At 37.5% G+C, this 22809-nt stretch overlaps 2 protein-coding genes and 1 long non-coding RNA gene across 3 annotated transcripts; all 3 read right to left on the minus strand.

The window, feature by feature from the left end:
• Positions 1 to 10085: 10085 nt before the first annotated feature.
• LOC118281051 (uncharacterized) lies at positions 10086 to 14661 on the minus strand. The gene is made up of 5 exons (XR_007706275.1): positions 14498 to 14661; positions 13744 to 13821; positions 12997 to 13133; positions 10570 to 10592; positions 10086 to 10150 (listed from the first exon to the last, which is right to left on the minus strand). It is a non-coding gene; the product is annotated as an uncharacterized LOC118281051 (long non-coding RNA).
• A 1653-nt stretch (positions 14662 to 16314) lies between these two features.
• Positions 16315 to 20044, minus strand: LOC118280895 (uncharacterized). The gene is made up of 4 exons (XM_050700621.1): positions 19888 to 20044; positions 18614 to 18619; positions 17110 to 17299; positions 16315 to 16417 (listed from the first exon to the last, which is right to left on the minus strand). The coding sequence occupies exons 1-4, from the start codon at positions 20042 to 20044 to the stop codon at positions 16315 to 16317; spliced, it is 456 nt and encodes a 151-aa protein (XP_050556578.1).
• A 566-nt stretch (positions 20045 to 20610) lies between these two features.
• LOC126911759 (uncharacterized) lies at positions 20611 to 22437 on the minus strand. Its single transcript, XM_050700606.1, has 3 exons — positions 22265 to 22437; positions 21261 to 21444; positions 20611 to 20650 (listed from the first exon to the last, which is right to left on the minus strand). Exons 1-3 carry the CDS (start codon positions 22374 to 22376, stop codon positions 20626 to 20628), a joined length of 321 nt encoding a protein of 106 aa, XP_050556563.1. The 5' UTR covers positions 22377 to 22437; the 3' UTR covers positions 20611 to 20625.
• Positions 22438 to 22809: the final 372 nt, after the last annotated feature.

Below are 22809 nucleotides of genomic sequence, written 5' to 3' on the forward strand. Positions count from 1 at the left end.
GACCAGGCGAGGTGGCCTGGCGGGCTTTCTGCCCAACTGTTGTTCGTTGGGATTTTCTATCCGTGTTAATTCGCATGTAAACTTCATATGTGCGATGCAGGATATTTATGACGTCATCCGTTGATTTGCTCGTGGATAGTCTATGTGCGACTTCTGACATCTGTCACTACACTATGTCTGTACCTACGCACGTCCTATGAGCGCTTGTTTAGAATTGTAATTTAAAATAAACGTGAATTACCTCCCTCTGAAATGGTGAAAATATACACATTTGAGTGGGTCGTTTTTAATTAATTATTTAATTTAATTTGAATTCATAAAAATCAAATAATAGTAATTAATATTATATTAGTGATATATTTAATAATACTTGTGTCTTACCAGCTGGAGGAGCCGCTGTTAGAAGAAAAATATATTCATTCGGAATTAATATAAATGACATGTGTAAAAATATATGTAAAGTAAATTACATCGCTACTCGTTGCACTTTAAGAACATTATATAGTAGCCGCAGAACTTTATCCGGTTTGACTGTTACACAGCGCTGCACTATGTCTGTACCTACACACGTCTTACCGAAGGAAAGTCATGATATGGTTACTGTCAAACTCGTTTTTTATACAATTATTTTAAAATATAAAACAAACGTGAATTACTCACCCTCTGAAAGGATGAAATTATACACATTTGATTAAGTCGTTTTTATTAATTTCAATACATAAAAAACAAGTTATAGCAATTAGTATATAAGTGATTTATTTAGAAATATATGTGAAGTTTTAAGTGAGAGAGAGCCCTTCCCAACCATCCCATTTCCCGATTCCCCGACAATTCTTAAATTCCTAATCCCCGAAATTCGGCAACGCACTTGTGACGCCTATGGTGTTTCAGCCTCTGATGTTTCAATATCCATGGGCGACGGCGATTGCTTACCATCAGGTGATCCATCTGCTGGTTTACTGGCTTATTCCATAAAAAAGTAAATTACATCGCCGCTCGTAGCACATTAAGAACATTATCAGTAGCCGCAGAACTTTATCAGGTTTGACTGATACACAGCGCTGCACTATGTCTGTACCTACACACGTCTTACCGAAGGAAAGTCATGATATGGTTACTGTTGGCTTATAATTGTTGTAATCCAAAATAAATGTGAATTACTCACCCTCTGAAACGATGAAATCATACACATTTCATTAATTTGTTATTCATTAATTAGAATACGTAAAAAGCAAGTAATAGCAATTAATACAAGTGATATAATTAGACTTATATGTAAAGTAAATTACATCGCCACTCGTAGCACTTTAAGAACATTATCAGTAGCCACAGAAATTTATCGGGTTTGACATGATATGGTTAAGTACTGTCGAAGCCCGTTTGCTTGCAATTGTTGCAATAAAAAATAAATATGAATTACTCACCACCTGAATGGGTGAAATCATACACATTTGAGTGAGTCGTTTTTCATTAATTTGAATGTATAATTGCTAATTAATACAAGTGGTATAATTAGAATTATATGTAAAGTAAATTACAACGCCACTCGTTGCATTTTACGAAGATTATCAGTAGCCACCGAACCTTTCACTCCATAATGTCAACAAGAGCAAAGAAAAGGGTTCAACAGCGGCTGCACTCCCTCTCCTACAAAGTGCATTGCTCAAATATTAGAGGCTTGCACTCTAATCCCAATGCGGTCCATCACCACCTTGAGGCTGAAAACCCTTTTTTTTTGAGGGGAAAATCATCCAATGACTTCTTCCGCCTTGGGCGAGGCGAGAGGGAGTGTCAGACTCTTATTGACTAAAAACCACCCCGTTCCTTCTCCTGCTTTTCGAGCCGGAGCCCCGGTAAACCCGCTAGGTAGTCCGCAGCTCCGGATTAAGTATCAGCCCTACTGGACCCCATCTGTGGTGGTCTGATATGGCTCTTTAGGCGCGCGCGGAAATGTTTGAGGCTTGCACTCTAATCCCAATGCGGCCCATCACCACCTTGAGACTGAAAACTCTACGTTCTTGTTTCTCTTAGAAAAAAGCAATTAATATTAGTGATATATTTAATAATACTTGTGTCTTACCAGCCGGAGGGGCTGTTGTTAGAAGAAGAATATATTCATTCGGAATTAATATAAGTGACATGTGTAAAAATATATGTAAAGTAAATTACATCGCCACTCGTTGCACTTTAAGAACATTTATCGTTTGCTTGCAATTATTGTTGTAATACAAAATAAATGTGAATTACTCACCACCTGAATGGGTGAAATCATACACATTTGAGTGAGTCGTTTTTCATTAATTTGAATGTATAAAAACAATTGATATTTATGACATATTTTATAATATATGTAAAGCAAAGTTTTGTAGGCTGAGTGTACAATGTGGTCTGACAATTTTAATACAGTAATATGTTACAACTGAAATCCCCAGGTATTTTCGTGGAGCACAATTTTCTTCCTTGTGCAGGCGTTTTTTTTTTTATTTTCGGGGTGTGTCAGACTCTTACTGACTAAAAACCACCCCGTTCCTTCTCCTGCATTTCGAGCCGGAGCCCCGGTAAATGCCTAGACGTCCAAGACGGCGTCTGTTACCGGCGTCTCCGAAACATTGAGAACCCTAGTTTCCCGGCTTTTCAAAACCTTGAACACTGGCGCAAAGTTGCAAGCCTATCGATTTTTTACCGGATACATTTCGGTAAGCATGCGGGGGAATTACACATCTTCATTCCCCCTAGTCCTTTCCATTATCGAACCACAAGGAAATCGGCGACGAACCGCTTCGCTTCAAGCTTCCTTGTACGAGCTGCTAGGGAGTGGAATTCTGCACAGTGTGTGTATCTACACACGTCTTACAACTGCCTAAGTATAATGGATCGTTTGCTTACAAATAAATGTGAATTAGTATTACAAAATAAATGTGAATTACTCACCCTCTGAAAGGGTGAAATCATACACATTTGAGTGGGTCGTTTTTGTTGTGTGAATGCATAAAAAAGTAATTTATATTAGTGGTAGCACATTAAGAAATTATCAGCAGCCGCAGAACTTTATCCGGTTTGACTGTTACACAGCGCTGCACTATGTCTGTACCTACACACGTCTTACCGAAGTAAAGTCATGATATGGTTACTGTCAGGCTCGCTTGTTTACAATTGTAATTTAAAAAAATGTGAATTACTCACCCTCTGAAATGGTGAAATTGTACACATTTGAGTGGGTCGTTTTTAATTAATTTGAATTCATAAATAGCAAATAATATATTATCACTAATATAATTTAATAGTAATTCAATATTATATTAGTGATATATTTAATAATACTTGTGTCTTACCAGCTGGAGGAGCTCCTGTTAGGATAAGAATATATTCATTCGGAATTAATATAAGTGACATGTGTACAAATATATCGCACCCCTAGATGAAGACTCCGCTAACTCAAAAAGTGCCCGTTTTGAGTTAATGGCCGTTTCAAATTCTCTTATCAAGTACCTACACGGACATATAACTCATGTAACAATATCGTTCACCATTTTGAAGAAATATCTTTTGTAGAAATATCAGTTTTTCTTTATTTCTGAAAAAAACTGGTTTTTTGAGTTACCGGAGTCTTCATCTAGGGGTGCGATATGTAAAAAGTATTACATTACCACACCTAGCACTTTAACACATTGAACGCCGTGGTGGTCACCAGTGATCGACGTTAGTGGAGGATTTGCCTTTAACAGTTTTCTATTGGCAGTCAAAGTCTTAAGAACATTCATTATCAGTAGCCACAGAATTTTATCCGGTTTGACTGCTACACAGCGCTGCACTATGTCTGTACCTACGACTTACCGAAGCCCGTTTGCTTGCAGTTCTTGTAATACAAAATAAATGTGAATTACTCACCGTCTGAAACGATAAAATTATGCACATTTGAGTAATTCGTTTTTCATTAATTTGAATGCATAAAAAAGCAATTAATATTAGTGATATATTTAAAAATACTTGTGTCTTACCAGCTGGAGGAGCCGCTGTTAGAAGAAGAAAATATTCATTCGGAATTAATATTAGTAACAAATTTAAAAATGTACCTATGTAAAGTAAATTACATCGCCACTCGTAGCACATTAGGAACATTACCAGTAGCTCCAGAATTTTATCTGGTTGGACTGTTATACAGCGCTGTATTATGTCTATACCTACGACTTACCGAAGGAAAGTCATGATATCATTAAGCACTGTTGGAGCCCGATTGCTTGCAATTGTTGTAATACAAAATAAATGTGAATTACTCACAACCCGAATGGGTGAAATCGTACACATTTGAGTGAGTACTACAAATAAATGTGAATAAGTAATACAAAATAAATGTGAATTACTCACCCTCTGAAAGGGCGAAAATATACACATTTTAGTGAGTCGTTTTTATTAATTTAAATGCATAAATTATTAGTGGCATATTTAATAATATATGCAAAGTAAATTACTTCGCTACTTATAGCACATTATAAAAATTTATAATAAATGGGAATTACTCACCCTCTGAAATGGTGAAATTATACACATTTGAGTGGGTCGTTTATCATTAATTTGAATTCATTAAAATCAAATAATAGTAATTAATATTATTATACTTTTAATAATACTTGTGTCTTACCAGGTTTAGCTGCCAGAAGAGGAAGAATATATTCATTCAGTATTAATGTTAGTGACATATTTAAAAATATCTTAACACTATAAAAACATTATGATTAGCCGCAGAGCTTTATCGGGTTTGACTGTTACACAGCGCTGCACTATGTATGTACCTACGACTTACCGAAGGAAAGTCATGATAATAATATGGTTACTGTCGGGACTCGTTAGCTTATAATTGTTGTAATCAAAATGTGTTTTATTGTTGAATTACTCACCGTCTGAAACGATGAAATCACATTTCAGTCAGTTGTTTTTCATTAATTTAATGCATAAAAAGCAAGAAATAGCAATTAATACAAGTGATATAATTAGAATTATATGTAAAGTAAATTACATCGCCACTCGTAGCACTTTAAGAACATTACAATAGCCACAGAATTTCATCTGGCTTAACATGATATGGTTAAGTACCGTGGAAGAACCATTGTTGTATAAAAAATAAATGTGAATTATCATACACATTTGAGTGAGTAGTTTTTCATTATTTGAATGTATAAAAAGCAATTAATATTAGTGACATATTTAAAAATACTTGTTTCTTACCAGCCGGAGGAGCTGTTGTTAGAAGAAAATATTCATTCGGAATTAATATAAGTGACATAATATGTAAAAATATATCATTTAAAGTAAATTACATCGCCACTCGTTGCACTTTAAGAACATTATATCACTTTAAAATAAATGTGAATTACTCACCCTCTGAAAGGGTGAAATCATACACATTTGAGTGAGTCGTTTTATTAATTTGAATGCATAAAAAGTATTTTATATTAGTGTCATATTTAATAATATACATATACATATACGCAAAGTAAATTACTTCGCCACTCGTAGCACATTAAGAACATTATCAGTAGCCGCAGAACTTTATCCGGTTTGACTGTTACACAGCGCTGCACTATGTCTGTACCTACACACGTCCAACCGAAGGAAAGTGAATTACTCAAAAAAATGTGAATTACTCACCCTCTGAAATGGTGAAATTATACACATTTGAGTGAGTCGTTTTTAATTAATTTGAGTTCAGAAAAAGCAAATAATAGTAATTAATTTTAGTAATATATTTAATAATACTTGTGTCTTACCAGGTTTAGCTGCCAAATGAGGAAGAATATATTCATTTGGAATTAATATTAGTGACATATTTAAGAATATCGTAGCACTATAAAAACATTATTAGTAGCCGCACAACTTTATCCGGTTTGACTGTTACACAGCGCTGCACTATGTCTATATATAGGAAAGTCATGTTTTTTTTTAAATTATTGTAAAATATAAAACAAATTTGAATTACTCACCATCTGAAATGGTGAAATCATACACATTTGAGTGGGTCGTTTTGAATTATTTTGATTTCATAAAAAATCAAGTAATAGCAATTAATACAAGAGATATACAATAATTATATTTAAAGTAAATTAAGAAGAATCTACCATCCACTCGTAGTAATTTAAGAAAAAATAAGAACATTATCACTGAGCTGCAGAATTTTATCCGGTTTGACTGTTACATAGCGCTGCACTATGTCTGTACCTACACACGTCTTACCGAAGGAAAGTTATGATATAGTTAGTGTCGAAGCTTGTTTGCTTGCAATTGGTGTGATACAAAATAAATTTCGAATTACTTACCACCTGAATGGGTGAAATTATACAAATTTGAGCGAGTTTTTTTGATATAAATTCTGACATATTTAATAATTAGCTTTTGCTTGTAACTTGGTCCTCGTGAAATAATGATTTCTGATAGAATTACGGTTTAAAAATTAGTATTTTTCAACTGTTCTACGGATGCAGAAAACGTTATCAGAATCGATTCGGTATGTTAGTTGGGTTAACTGTGAATTTAATTTGTTTCCGTAGTTCAGTTACGTGAAAAGAAAAAATAAATAACCTCACAGGCGTTATACGCGTAGTACAGTGCCCGTTCCCAGTAGATAAAAAACTATCCTATGTCCTTACCGAGGTCTCCACTGTCGTCGTACCGCATTTTAATTACATAGGTCGTAAACAGTTGTTGGGATGGTAAAGAGCCCCAGATTTTAATGCATAGTTCCTGTTCCTGTTCCTGTGACATTTCTGGGTTGAAAATTATAAAACGTCGTTTACCAGATCTCTAAATATCGTTGTACCGAATTACATTGAAACACTGACGACTGAACAGAAGTCGTTTAAAAAACAGTGGGTCCCGAAATTTCACCGCATCGTTCCCATTTAGATAAATTTGAATTACTCACCACCTGAATGAGTGAAATCATACACATTTCAGTGAGTCGTGTTTCATCAATTTAAATGTATACAAAAACCAAATAATAGTAATTAATATTAGTGATATATTTAATAATACTTGTGTCTTACCCGGTGGTGGAGCGGCTGTAAGAGGAAGCATATGTTAATTCGAAATTAATATAAGTGACATTTGTAAAAATATATTGACGGTTAAAAGGAAATAGGGTATAAGCGACAAAAAATGAAATGTTCAGGAGAGACGTTTAAACTCGTCGTTCGTCGAAAGAATACTAGGAAAATGTTTTTTTTTTTTTTGCTAGGGTATAAACGTCATCGTAGAGCCATGAGAGTAAGCGCATTCGAAAGAGCGGAAAATTTTACGTAGGACAGCATAATAAACTTATTTTTGACCAAAATATTGCTTGTGTATATGTAAAGTAAATTACATCGCCACTCGTAGCACTTTAAGAACACTATCAGTAGAACTTTATCTGGTTTGACTGTTATTTTTGAAATAAAAATACATCTAGCGCTGCACTATGTCTGTACCTACACACGTCTTACCGAAGGAAAGTCATGATATGGCTACTGTCGATACTCATTTGTTTACAAAATAAAATTATGTGAATTACTTACGTTCTGAAAGGATATTTTTTTACATTTGAGTGAGTAGTTTTTATTAATTTAAATGCATAAAAAAGTAATTTATATTAGTGGCATATTTAATAATATATAATAACGGTTTGACTGTTACACAGCGCTGCACTATGTCTGTACCTACACACGTCTTACCGAAGGAAAGTCATAGTTTACAATTGTTGTAATACAAAATAAATGTGAATTACTCACTGTCTGAAAAGATAAAATCATACACATTTGAGTAAGTCGTTTTTATTACTTTGAATGTATAAAAAAGCTACATATATAGTAATTTATATTAGTGGTATAACAACAACACAACATCACGCCTTTTATCCACGAAGGGGTAGGCAGAGGTGCACATTACGCCGCTATACAATGTACACCCACTTATCACCATTTGTGTTATAAGTCCCATTTAATAGGGGGTGAGCCTATTGTCATATACTGGACACAATACCAGACTCCGTGCTACTACCGAGAAAATTTCGAAAATCCGAAAAAAGCCCGGTAATACTTTGCCTGACCCGGGAATCGAACCCGAGACCCCTTGTTCCGCAGTCGCACTTGCGACCGATCGACCAACGAGGCGCTGCACTATGTTTATACCTACACACGTCTTACTGAAGGAAAGTCATGATATGATTACTGTCGGGCTCGCTTCTTTACAATTGTTGTAATACAAAATAAATCTGAATTACTCACCACCTGAATGGGTGAAATCGTACACATTTGAGTAATTCGTTTTTCATTAATTTGAATGCATAAAAAAGTGATTAATATTAGTGATATATTTAATAATACTTGTGTCTTACCAGCTGGAGGAGCCGCTGTTAGAAGAAAAATATATTCATTTGGAATTAATATTTAGAAATTACCTATGTAAAGTAAATTACATCACCACTCATCGCACTTTAAGAACATTATCAGTAGCCACGGTGCTTTAAGATACGTGTCCACAGGCCCGCATCGTACGCATTGCACGCATCGGACGGTTCGCATCAAAATGATTATTTTTTCAGACTGCGTCCACTGTATCGACAGCGATCGGATTGCCTACGCGAGGATTGGAACAATCGGATTACTGATCCCACTTTGATATTCCGTATGACGTCATCGGTCGGTACGCATTGCATGTAGACATTGCTGATGATGCGGTCCGTACGATGCGGATCAGTGGACGCAGTTGTATGAGTTTCAATACAAACTAAAATCCGTTGCGAGCGATGCGTACGATGGAGGCCTTAGCTTTGTCCGGTTTTACTGTGTGTGTCTTACTAAAGGAAAGCCATGATATGGTTACTGTCGGAGATCCCTTATATTACAATTGTTGTAATACAAAATAAATGTGAATTACTCACCCTCTGAAATGATAAAATCATACACATTTGAAAAATGGAAAATTATATAAGTAGCAATTTATATTTAAGGCATATCGAATAATATACAATGTGATAGGGGTGAGACTTCTAACCCGTTAAAGCTGAGTACTACATCTAATTTTATCGACAAAAAAAATAATATGGGGGTTGAACCCCCCTATATATTATGGCAATTTTAATATTTTTTTTACTTTTTGTGATATCAAAGGTTGTATGCGTCCTAGAAACAAAAGAAAAACGACAAACGATAGCTAATAACTTGGCTAACTAATTCATGACTTCTTTCATACGTTTGATAATGTTTTGGTAAGAAAAAAAATCATTTTTGAAAAATTTTTACCGAAAAAAACGCTATTTTTCAATATTTTTAAGTGGCGGTTCAACCCCCCATATTATTTTTTTTGTCGATAAAATTAGATGTAGTACTCAGCCTTAACGGGTTAGAAGTCCCACCCCTATCACATTGTATATAATTATAGCAAAGAAATTTCAGGAAAAGTTGAGGAAACAAGCAGGAAAACGTAAACGAAACGAAAACCATTGCTAGCGAAACGGAGTTCGCCCGGTTTGCTAGTACAAAATAAAATTAAATGTGAATTACTCACCCTCTGAAACGATGAAATCATACACATTTATATCATTACTAGCTACTTCGGCGCGGTTTCACTCGCTCTGCTTGGTTCCTTTTGGTCATAGCGTGATGTTTTATAGCCTATAACCTTCCTCGATAAATGCACTACCCAACACAAAAACAATTATTCAAATCGGACCAGTAATTCCGGAGATTAGCGCGTTCAAACAAACAAACAAACAAACTCTTCAGCTTTATAATATTAGTATAGATAAATATCATTTATCACAGGCCCAAAAATAAACAAAAATAGAAACTTTCCAATTTTAAATCAAGTGTAGGAGAGCCATGTTTCGGCACGAATGGGCCGGCTCGACCGGAGTGATACCACGGCCTCACAGACATCCGACGTGAAACAACGCTTGCGTTGTGTGAGTGAGGTTATCGGAGGCCCAATCTTCCCAATCCCCGATTTCCCAACAACCCTTAAATTCCTAACCCCCAAAAGGCCAGCAATGCACTTGTAACGCCTCTGGTGTTTCAAGTGTCCATGGGCGGCGGCGATTGCTTACCATCAGGTAATACGTCTGCTCGATTATAAATAATCGTGTTTCATAAAAAAAGTACTTGTATCTTACCAGCGCCACCTCCTGTGGGTAGACGAAAAATATATTCATTCGGAATTAATATAAGTGACATATTTAATAATCTTTAGATAAGTAAAGTGACTGCCTCGTTGGTCGAGTGGTCGCATTGCGACTGCCTGACAAGGGGTCTCGGGTTCGAATTTTGTGCCTGGTACCTATATGGAGATAGGCTCACCTCCTATTATATCGGACTTGTAACACAAATGGTGAAAAGTGGGTGTACATTGTACAGTGTCACTATACAGGTGCACATTATGGCACGCAATGCCGCTATACAATGTACCTACACAGTGCTACTACTGAGAAATTTTCGAGAAACCGAAAATAGCCCAGCAGTATCTTTGCCCGACCACTCGACCAACGAGGCAGTCTTTAAAAAACTTTTTTAAATAAGTAAAAAATATACAATGTATTGGTTGTACCTGAAGTTTCTGCAACCTTAGGTCTGAAAATAAGGAATGGGCACGTTTTTATTTTTATTATAACTTTCGTGAGACATACTCGTATTAAATTACTTATTATGTTATTGGCTTACTTACGTGGCTATTTGACGAAGAACTCGACTAGTGTCAAGCCATGCATGCATATTCATGAGCATCGTTCCGCGACACAAGACGCGGTAGCAGCATCAGTAGCAGCGCGATAATCGCCGCAATTATTAAAATATGCATGCATGGCTTGAAACTAGTCGAGTTCCTCGTCAAACAGTTACGTGAGTAAGCCGATAACATAATAATTAGGTCACGTTTATAGTTAGTACTAGCTTCCGCCCGCGACTCCGTCCGCGCGGATGTCGGTCTTCGCGTGGAAGTTTTATTTCTCCATTTTGAGTAACTCTGACAATGACATCTTATAAATATCTATTGGACCCAAATACGGCGAGGCCCATAATAATTAAGGAGATCCCTCTATTGGTCGTTCTGTAGAATAAAACTGAAAAATAAAGATATTATTTCTACGTATTTTTCCAGGATAAAAAGTATCCTTATACCCAGGATAATAAGGTATAATTATACCAAGTTTCATCAAAATCGAACCGTTAGTTTTCACGTGATGCATGAACATACAGACAGACAAAAATTAATCACATATTTGGGTTTGGTAACAATCCAGTGCCATTTATTCTTTCAATATTTTCAATGTACAGAATTGACCCTTCTACAGATTTATTATAATATTTTTGGTTTTAACCACATAGTTCCCGATCTCGCGGGATCTCTTCAAAAATGAGATGTGGAAGATATTCCAGGGAACTCTTCAAAAATCAACATAATGAGCTCTGCGTTTGAATTTAATAGATGTATACTCACTTAGGGCATTGAAAAAATAGTTTAAAAACGGACTTAAACTAACTTAAAACTAAAGAAAGCTACGAATTACGAATTTATAACAATTAAAAAAGAAACTATATTACAACCTATCCTCTATGCTATAATAACCAAGCTTAAACTAAATAATTTAAAAGAAACGACTTAAATCTAATCTAATTAAAAAAAAATTAGACTTACAATTTTATTAAAAAAACTAACTACAGTAACTACTAATAATCGATATCAAACTAAACCTACGTTAAATAGTTTAACCAAAAAACCAGGAAAATCCAACAAATAAACTTATTACTCCGTTAGAGCATTTTCTTTGTACTAAATGTTTTATTATATTGATATTATTTTTTTCATACCTTTTTACTATTTATTTACTTTTTTCGATAAATTAAAACAGTAACATGAACCGAAGTCGTGTAACGATCGACATAGAATTATTTATAAATAATTTATTTCTTATTTTTATTTTTTGATTTTTGAAATAAAAATATATCTATGTCCTTTCTAAGGTTCTAAACTATATCTGTACCAAATTTCAACCAAATCCGTCAAATAGTTGCGGAGATTAATGGTATAAGCATAGAATGTTCGACGTGATTCTTTAATTTGACATAACTTTTTTATTTATGAACCGATTGACATGAAACAAACACTAAATGTAAATTTAAGCATCCCACAATATATTCGTGAAAACCGCATCCAACTCGGATCAGCCGTTTCTGAGATTAGCGCGCACAGACGAACAGACAAACAGACAAACAGACAAACAGACAAAAAAAAAGTTAATTACATTTTTGGGTTCGACATCGACATAACAATAACCCCTGCTATTTTTTTTATTTTTATTTTCAATGTACAGACAGCACTTTTCTACGATTTTATTATATGTATAGATAATATGTCACCAGAAAATAATGAGACCGCACGAATGGGCCGGTTTGACCGGAGTGATACCACGGCCTCACATAAAACCGACGTGAAACAACGTTGTGTGAGTGAGGTTACCGGAGGCCCAATTACCTAATCTAACTGTATGAATCACGAATCAACTTTTACGGTTCTCCGACATCTTTATTTGATTTGTCTGGACTTTAAAAGAGACTATGACCTCTGAGTTTGTTTCGGCATTTCCTCTCAGAGTAGTCCGTTAGAAAATGCCGGCCTCATCTAATTATTTAAGATATTTGGAAAAATAAATATTATCATTTATCATTTCCAATCCCCAAACAACCTTTAAAATCCTAACCCCCCAAAAGCCGGCAACGCACTTGTAACGCCTCTGGAGTTTGAAGTGTCCATGGACGGCGGCGATGGCTTACCATCAGGTGATTCGTCTGCTCGAGTACCGGCTTATAGCGGGTTTACCGGGGCTCCGGCTCGAAAAGCAGGAGTAGGAACGGGGTGGTTTTTAGTCAGTAAGAGTCTGTCATTGGATGATTTTCGCCCCTCAAAAAAAAAGGAGACGGCATCCCAGACCGGGAGAAGCCATGGGATGATTTTCGCCACTCAAAAGGAAACACTTACCCGATTTCAAGAATATTCTTAGTGACATGCTCGCCATTGGTCTCGAAAGTGGCTTGGTAGAAGCCTTCGTATACGGCCGCAAACTCATTTATCCTGATAATGATCGATCCTTCACGTTCTCCGGTGTCGGCGCCAAGCTGCAACGTAAACGACACAAGATTATTTATTTATTTATTTCGGTTAACCAACAACTGTTAACAGAACTTATTATTCAGAGTGAACTTGTTACAGGAGTAGGGGAGAGCGGGGCTGAAAGTTCCGGGGGTGAAACAGAAAGAGATAGTTATATGCGATGCAATACGATCGTATAATTATCTCTTTCTGTTTTTGAGTTATTCGCATCGGCACAACTTACCCCCGGCACTTTCAGCCCCGCTCTCCCCTACATAGCACTTACATGTTTCAAGTTTACAAGTTAAATTATGATAGGTACAAAAAAGATATATAAAGCAAAGACATAAAAAATATTGTGTGTTTTTTTTTATGGGACAAGCCCCCCACAACCTCCCAAACCGCTGCAACTCCTGTGCACCAGGATTTACAGTAGATACAACCATGAAAACACCGGAACACTGAAGTCCCAGGGACATAAATGACTGTCTTGGATCCCGCAATGAAATAAATCAGAAGATGTTATTAGAGGAGAAGAAAACGATAGAAACAAAGAAACAAAATCGTTACTAAAGAATAGTTTAAGTAATAATTAAATATTTCTGAGTACGGATGTAAGAAGTATTGTTGACTTACCAAATAGAAAACTAACGACCCGACGTTGGATCGGCGTGTGCCTTGCGTGACGCTCACCGGGATACCGTTTCCTCGCAGCTAAAAACAACACAATGTTTCAAATCATATTGGACCAAGAGCCCAGGCCTGCCAGATATAACTTATTTTCTGAAAGGTAAAACGTGGGATACCGAGTAGCTTTTATATGTACTTTGAACGCCTGCATACCTGCTAAGTTGGATAGACGGCCGATTTACAGGTATCAGGTGAGAAAGGTAAGTAAAAATAGTACTAACTTAACTTAAATTCTGATGGCTGATTTTTATATATGCTTTATGAAACATTATTAGACAAATAATATTCGCACTGCCAGACTCTTTCCGTCGGCCATAACTTCTGCCAGACGTTTTATAGATCTTAAAAAAAAATTTGAACTTTACTTATAAGATCGGATCGAATGGCCAGACATCTGTCTGGGAAAAAATATAGTACTAATGAATTCTCCGTTTCTGTTCTTTGTTCAAAGTTTAGGCTAATGGTGCTCCCACACAGTAGTTATACAACGTTATACAACATTGTGTAACATTTATAACAACATGTAACATACTCTACAACCACTGTTATAATTTGTTTAAACACAAATGTTATTGTTACACATTGTTGTATAACGTTATATAACCGCTGTGTGGGAGCACCATAATAAGCACTACCTATATCTATCACTGCTTATTACCTAATTCCGGTAGAGATGGTTTTAAATAGAACTCTTAATTACCTCTTTCACCGTACATGGCTCTTTGCAGGTGTATTTAGCTGTATATTCAAACTGTTCTCCTTCTACAGGAGCATCCAATCTAGGTGCTTCAGTAGCAATCTGAACCGCTGAAACATAGGCAAATATTATTCTTAAAGGTGTTCCACACCAATCGATTGACTATCAATCGGTCCTTCGATGACATCGATCGAAATTCTTTTCGTTTAAAAAAAAGCCTGCCCTACACTAGGATTTTCTCCCGTGTCGTGTGTGCGTTTACAAACATACAAGTTCACATACACATGACACCCAGACCCGAAACAACAATTTGTGAATCACACAAAGAGTTGCTCTGTGCGGGAATCGAACCCGCTACACGTTGCGTGGCAGCCGGTTGCCCAGCCACCGCACCAACCGTGCAGTCGACATCGGTCGACATTGATCGATTGGTGTGGTAACCTTAATTGATCGATGGATACCCGTCGACGAACCAATCAATCGATTGCCGGTCGATGGCATCGGTGGACGGATACCGGTTGATTAACCAATCGGTCGATCGATTGGTTTAGTAGAAACTATCAATAGTATAGCCAAACCATATACATATTATAGAGTCTAACTCGGACTAAAAAAAATAGGTACGTATGAAATAATTACCAGGTGCTAGAATAAACATTAAATTAAAATAAATCAGTCAAATAGCTTCAGTTTATCCTATCACTCAAGTCAACTCATGGCCTATCTGTATACCAAATTTCAACAAAATCCGTTCCGTAGTTTGGAAGACAGAAAGAAAAATAATTTATTCAGTACAGAATATAGGTAAGCATTGCCCCACGTTGAATAGCAAAGTCTTCTGGGAATTTTCCCCTGTGTAAATATAAATTATTGTAGGTTGTACATAAAAAAATATTTAACTGTATGTCAACAAGATAACATTCTTCATAACAAATCATATTACGGTATCTAAATTATATTTAAATCTATAATATGCACATAAGTTGGTTTTCCATCCTAAAGCTATAACTGTACAATGTACGACCCTCTTTTTATAATTTATGCATTCGTTGGAAAGGTCTCGGGCATCCGTAATAGTAATCCTATCAGCTACAGAAGAAATAGAAACAGGGAAAGTCATTTTTCTCATGTCAACGCTATCCCTGATGTATAGCTTAAATTTTTAAATCTACAGTAACGGATTTTGATGCGGAAAGCAGGAAAACAGGGAATATCATTGGTGGCGAAAAGGAGTTCGCCTGGTTTGTATACTACTGCACAATATCGCCATTGCAAAAAAAAAAACTGTGTTATGTGACTATGACCTATGCTTTTGTTTATAATTACTAAAAATTAAAATACTCACAGGAATCTGCAATTGGGAAATTTTATTAGATAAGTAGGTACATAATAGTTGAAGTACTACTAAACAACTGTTTAGTGAATGATTTCATGGCCCAGAAGCGAATTGAACCTAGAGAGCGCCCTAGATAAACACCTCGTAGGCACCAATATAATTATTATTTTAGGCGCCTTCGCCACTTTGTTGGGTACACGCGTGTCGTGGCGCTCTCGACACTTGCCTGATTTCCTCATGCATGAGGAAATCATTCTTTTATTCTTTTTTTTAAGGGGAAAGAATCATTAATTGTCTTATCCCGTCCAGGATGAGGCGAGAGGGAGTGTCAGACTCGTACTGACATAAAACCACGCCGTTCCTACTCCTGCTTTTCGAGCCGGAGTCCCGGTAAACCCGCTAGGTAGTCCGCAGCTCCGGATCAGGCATCAGCCCTACTGGGCATCTGCGGGGACAATAAACCCTACAGGCTTGTAAAATATAATTATAGTAGCGACTTACTTTCCAACACAGCAACGATTTTGTTATACATCTTTCCTTCACTCCTGAACGTACCCAAATAGACGCACGCGTCTTCCTCTTCAAACCTAAAAGATAGAAAGAGAGAGAAGATAATGATAGAAAAAGAAAGAATAAGACAAAATCTTTGTCTTAAGATCGACTTGTGACTTTATTTCTATGGAGTTATTCACTAAGTTAATTTAAGTGTGGGAGAGCCATGCTTCGGCACGAATGGGTCGGCTCGACCGGAGTGATACCACGGTCGAGCAGAAAACCGACGTGAAACAACGCTTGCGTTGTTGAGGCAGTTACTACTTCCCAATCCGGCAACGCACTTGAAACGCCTTTGGAGTTTCGGATGGCCATGGGCAGCGGCGATTGCTTACCATCAGCTGTTCTTTACCGGCTTATTCCAAAAAACATTACTCTCAGTGTGTTACCACACCTATCGATCGATAGTCCATAATGCCGTCGATCGACATCGGTCGACATTGATCGATTGGTGTGGTAGCTTTAATTGATCGACAGATACCGGTCGACTTACCAATCGATCGACTGCCGGTCGATGGCAGCGGTCGGTAGATTTATTATATTCCGGCTGAAATCTATCGATCGACATCGACCAATCTATTCCACCATCGATCGATGGTATCTATCGGCTATCGATCGATTGGTGTGGTAGAAACTATCGATCGACATCGACCAATCCATTCCACCATCGATCGATGGTATCTATCGACCATCGCTCGGTTGGCTCCCCTTCTATTGCTTTACTTACACAGGGAAATTGATGTTTATAGACTTCGAAGACGGTATAAGAGCGATGTGTCCCTTAGGTATAGCACTGTCTCCTTTACACACTATGTCAGTGAGTTCACATTCCACTTTACAAGTATAAGTCAGAGTCTTCTCCAGCTTGCCACCAAGGTCCACGGACTGTCTCAATCGACTGATCTCAATGCCTGAAACAAGACATTAAAACCTTCACTAGTAATATATTAAAGAAAAGCAACGTCATGCCTTTTATCCCCGAAGGTGTAGGCAGAGGTTACCTCACTTGCACGACGCAAGCGTTACCGGTGGCTCAATTATCCCCCTTCCCAATCCTCGATTCTCTAACAACCATTAAATTCCTAACCCCCAAAACGCCAGCAACGCACTTGTAACGCCTCAGGTGTTGCGAGTGTCCATGGGCGATAAAAAAGAAAGGGGTGAAATTACAATTATGAAGATTAAAATCAACAAATAATTATTTTTGAAATAAAATAACATACTTACTGTTATCTGGTAAAGAGATAAAAACAATTAAATAAAAAAAATTACAATATTCAAAATCAAAGTCAAAGCATTTATTTAAATTAATCCTAAATTAGGTACTTTTGAAACGTCTGTTATTCTGTCTGTCAGTGAAGCTAGGTGCACGGTCCAAAGTGTAGCTTCGAATGGAGACGAACGAGCAAGAAACTCCATTTATTCTAATTAAACCATATACAGTATTCTCAACGGATCTTGGCAGGTCTGAACTACGTGCAGAAGGCAAAAAACTTAGGTAAAAAACTTAAATCTTACCTTTATCTGAGAAGTAATAATTATCTATTTAGTAAAATATCTTGACTTGGCTCACGAGGTTGTCGACATGTGGAATGTGGATTCGGCTATCGTTGTGCCGATAGTCGTGTCGGCCAACAGATTAATACCCAACAGCCTCGACAACCACCTTAGAAGACCGGGGTTGCTTGGATGGATCAAGGGCCTGATACAAAAGGCAATACTCCTCGAAACGGCACGTATTGTGAGGAGGTTTCTGTCTCTGGAGCCCTAACCACCGGTAGCTTGGACCATGCTCCCGCTACTGGTCGACTCCTAATTTTATATTTTTAAATCTAGTTAGACTGGCCAACGTGATCGAAACTTCATTTACACACAACGTCACGCCATTTTATCTCCGAAGAGGTAGGATAGATGCACTTTAGGGCACGCAATGCCGCTATACAATGTACACCCACTTTTCACCATTTGTGTTATAAGTTCCATGTAATAGGGGTGTGCCTATTGCCATATACTGGACACAGTTCCAGACTCCGTGCTACAACTAAGTAATTTTCGAAAAACCAAAAAAAGCCCAGTAGTACTATGCCCGAACCGGAAATCGAACCCGAGACCTCTTGTCTTGCCGTCGATTACTACCACTCGACCAACGAGGCAGTCGTAAGCGATCGAAAGTGATCAAGAAATTTACTCTATTTACTGGAGATTTAAAAATATTAAAAAGAAAATATTACCGGCACCTGAAAATAGTAAAAAAGTATATTAATTTTCATTTAATAGATGTATCTTCACACGGCACACCCAACTATACTAAACCAGTTTACCATGGTGTCGCTTCGTAAGGGTGTTACCAAACCAATCGAGGGATCATCGAACGATGCCGTTGATTGATGGTAGAATGGATAGTTTCTACTACACCAATCGATCGATAGCCGATAGATACTATCTGTCGATGGCGGAATGGATTGGTCGATGTAGATCGATAGTTTCCGGCCGGAATATACACAATCTACGTCGACCGATGCCATCGACCGGCGATCGATCGTCCCGAAGTCCCGTGTAATAGGGGTGAGCCTATTGCCATATACTGGGCACAATTTAAAAAACCCCAGGAATTTCTGGAAGAAAGCCTGCTATACTTTGCCTAACCCGGGAATCGAACCTGAGACCCCTTGTCCAGCAGTCGCACTTACCTCCACTTGACCAACGAGACAGTCATCAATCAAAAATTAGTAATATCTATCCTATTATTCTAATTACAATCACAATTATTATTCTACGACTAATAAAAAGAAATATAATTATCAAAAAAAAATAAAAAAAAAATTACTTACTTGGGGCTAAAACAGTAATGACACGGTTACGTTATTTTGCAAAAAAGCTAGGTATGAGCAAAAACACCGTTTACATTGTGTAAAGAACACACTGTTTCCTGATGGGTATAACCTGGGTGTCTTCAAAGCCCGAGTGAATAGGTTGCTTATGGGCAGACGTGCATCGTAGGCCGCATCATCACTTACCATCAGGCGAGATAGAGGTCAAACGTTGACCCATCAAATGAAAAGAAAAATCTCTTCGACAACTTTATTCGTTGGGATTTTCTATCCATGTTTATTTGGTGACATAGTTTTACAGCTAACCTAAAAAAAGAATCAGCCATTTTAAGTCGTATTTTAAATTATTATTAATTCATCATCATTCATCCATAATACCCATAATTTTAATTTTGTGTATTTATTTGATTGACCATTTTGTTTATTTTGTTGACATTTCTCTTTAACTTTGGCATTTTAATTTATGAATCATGTTGTTATTTTATTTGCTGATCATTTTCATATAATTTTAAATAACTAATATAGTTTTTAAGTATTACTTATTAACTAATTTTATTGACCAATTGTTGTCTTAATGAATATATAAATTATAAATATTATTACATCCTCGTAGCATAGCTACATAGCACATCTCTGGTAAAAGGCACACTTATATTATAAATAAAACAAAATACCTTTAATGGTCAAAGCCCTGAACCTCTCTTCGCTGCCATCATCATTTTCCAGTATCATGAAGTAGTCACCATACCACTGAGGTATGAACAGCCCGAAATCTATTTCTGCATATTGTTGCCTGGAAAAAGAAAGTTTCACTGAAGATTCTGACACCATGTGCAAAGCAAAGATTTTCAGTATATGCAAGTAAGAAAATAAAGATTGATACTGAATCAATCTTTATTTTCTTACAGAGAGAGTTCTTGTTTTTTTAAATACGTTTCCCCGCACTAGGAAGCAGACTTTAATGGAGGTCCAATTCCCAATCTTCCCAATCCCCGATTCCCCAACAACCCTTAAATTCCGAAACCCCAAAAGGCCGGCAACGCACTTGTAACGCCTCTGGTGTTTCAAGTGTCCATAGGCGGCGGCGATTGCTTACTATCAGGTGATCCGTCAGCTCGTTTATCGGCTTATACCATAAAAAAAAATGTAGCCAGAGGATTATTTTTTTTCGAAAAACGAGTAGTGGACTCTGATTAGTTGGTTTGATGCGAGCCGGCCAATCAGAACGCCGAACGCGCTCTCGTTTCGATTACTTTAAACGTAAAGCAAAGTCGTACTAAGGGTACTGGTGAGCTAAACTACAGTCTCCCATTGAAATTGCACGACGGTTTTTGCAATTAGGCTTATTATTGTAAGCGAAGTGCCTTTTTGATGTGAATGATTTGATTTATGAAGTTTTGAAGTATAATAAATCATATACTCAACTCAAACCCTTTCCTGAAATATACAAATTGGAAAGAAATTAGTTAGTCAGTCAAATAAATATTTGGTTACTGTGATGTTTTATTTAAACACACACGCAACGTCACGCCTTTTATCCCCGAAGGGGTAGGCAGAGGTGCACATTACGATACGTAATGCCGCTATACAATGTACACCCATTTGTGTTATAAGTCCCATGTAATAGGGGGTGACCCTATTGCCATATATTGGACACAATTCCAGATTCCGTGCTACTACTGAGAAATTTTAGAAAAACTGAAAAAATCCTAGAATTGCTTTATCCGACCCGGGAATCAAACCTGGCAACCTGGCCGTTTATATTCCTAACCCCCAAAAGGTCGGCAACGCACTTGTAAAAGTAACGTCTCTGGTGTTTCAGTTGTCCATAAGCGGCGGCGATTGCTTACCATCAGGTGATCAAGATTGCTTACCATTTATTTAAATGTAAAGTCCTCTCCTCATATGTTTGTATTATCTTTTGCTGTGCCCGACAGGGTCCATAATTGTTACCTACCAATTGTTTACCACCTAAGTCTACATTGTGGAATGCAATAAAGAATTGAGTATTGAGTATTGAGACGTCTGCTCCATAAAAAAGCCTTACTCATCAGTGAATCTCCTGGACCGCCACCTCTCATTGTCCACGTTCCTCGGCTTATTGTCAAAGGATCTCCACATGATACCTCGGACCTTGCATCCTCGACATGTGAAGTATATGGTCGTGGTGTTCAGCCTGGACCCAGCCACCATCTCTATAGTCTGCGGTTCTAGACGCGTGTCGCCAGGATCTGTGAACATTCATTTATATTAAGACTAACATTACAACTTGAGACGGGATATTTACCATGTTTATTAACACATTCACTGCCACCATTATTTTTTTTGAAGTTCATAGCGATGTCAAAACCTAATGATTATAGCGATGCCGCCCTATAATCATTAGGTTATTGCTAGCAGATTATGTAATGAGAATTCCAAAAGGCAATTTTGGCTAATTTTCGAAATATCACTAAAACATTTAGGACACACTTGGCGTGTTCGAGGCGTAGTTAGAAATTCGCAAGAACACGCTTGGCGTGTCGGCGCGGCGGCATTGAACATCTATGAGTTTCCGATATTTCGACACTGTTGCAAGCGCCATGATCACGGATGGCCTCAAGTTACAAGAGTAAGTTCAACTTAAGTTCTAATGTTAGGGTGTTACCACTCCAATCGATCGATAGTCGATAGATGCCATAGATCGATGGTAGAATGTATTAGTCGACGTCGATCGATAGTTTCTACTAGATTTGTTAGATTACTAGATTGGTTAGTCAACCGGTATCCGTCGACCGATGCCATCGACCGGCAATCGATCGATTGGTTAGTCGATCGATATCCGTCGAAAGATGGCATCGACCGCCAATCGATCGATTGGTCAGTCGACTGGTATCCGGTACGCCTCGCTGCGCGGTGAGGCGTCGTTGATGGTACGATTTCAAGATGCGTCTCGCGAAACCGCGAGGCGCCTACGCAGCTCTAAATCAAAGCCACGTCGCGTCGCGTCTCGGTGTGAGTTGACCCTTAGTGTTAGTGATCATGTCAGTTTAAAAAAACAGTAATACTCACTGACAGTAAGAAAAGGGATCAAAGTGAAGTTTTTATCATCCTTAGCCCCAGTCTGTTTGAATCGCGCGTAGTAAGTGGCGACATCTGTCGGCCGGAGGGGATTGAACGTCATTGCAATGTTCACATAGGGCCCCACCGTATCCAAAGTTATGGTGATGTGGCGATACCGCTGTAACATTTATTTAATAATAATTATTAATTATTATGTTATCGGCTTACTCACGTATTTGTTTGACGAGGAACTCGACTAGTACGGATTCCAGGCGGAGGGCGCGATGGGTGCGAAACTCGAGGTCAGTAGCAGCGCGACAGTCGCCGCGTCGTGTGTCGCGGAATGCTGCTCATGAATATGGGCCTCTTGCATGGCTTGAAACTAGTCGAGTTCCTCGTCAAACAAATACGTGAGTAAGCCGAAAACATAATAATTAATTTAGTACGTCTCACGAAAGTTACAAAAATGAAATTAATAAATAAAAATTCTCGTTAGTCCGCATTCTCTTTCTTTCTTTTAAAAAAACGTTGCCCCACATTAGGATTTTCTCCTG

The sequence above is a fragment of the Spodoptera frugiperda genome, chromosome 19 (genome assembly GCF_023101765.2).
Source record: "Spodoptera frugiperda isolate SF20-4 chromosome 19, AGI-APGP_CSIRO_Sfru_2.0, whole genome shotgun sequence".
Taxonomy (NCBI): domain Eukaryota; kingdom Metazoa; phylum Arthropoda; class Insecta; order Lepidoptera; family Noctuidae; genus Spodoptera; species Spodoptera frugiperda.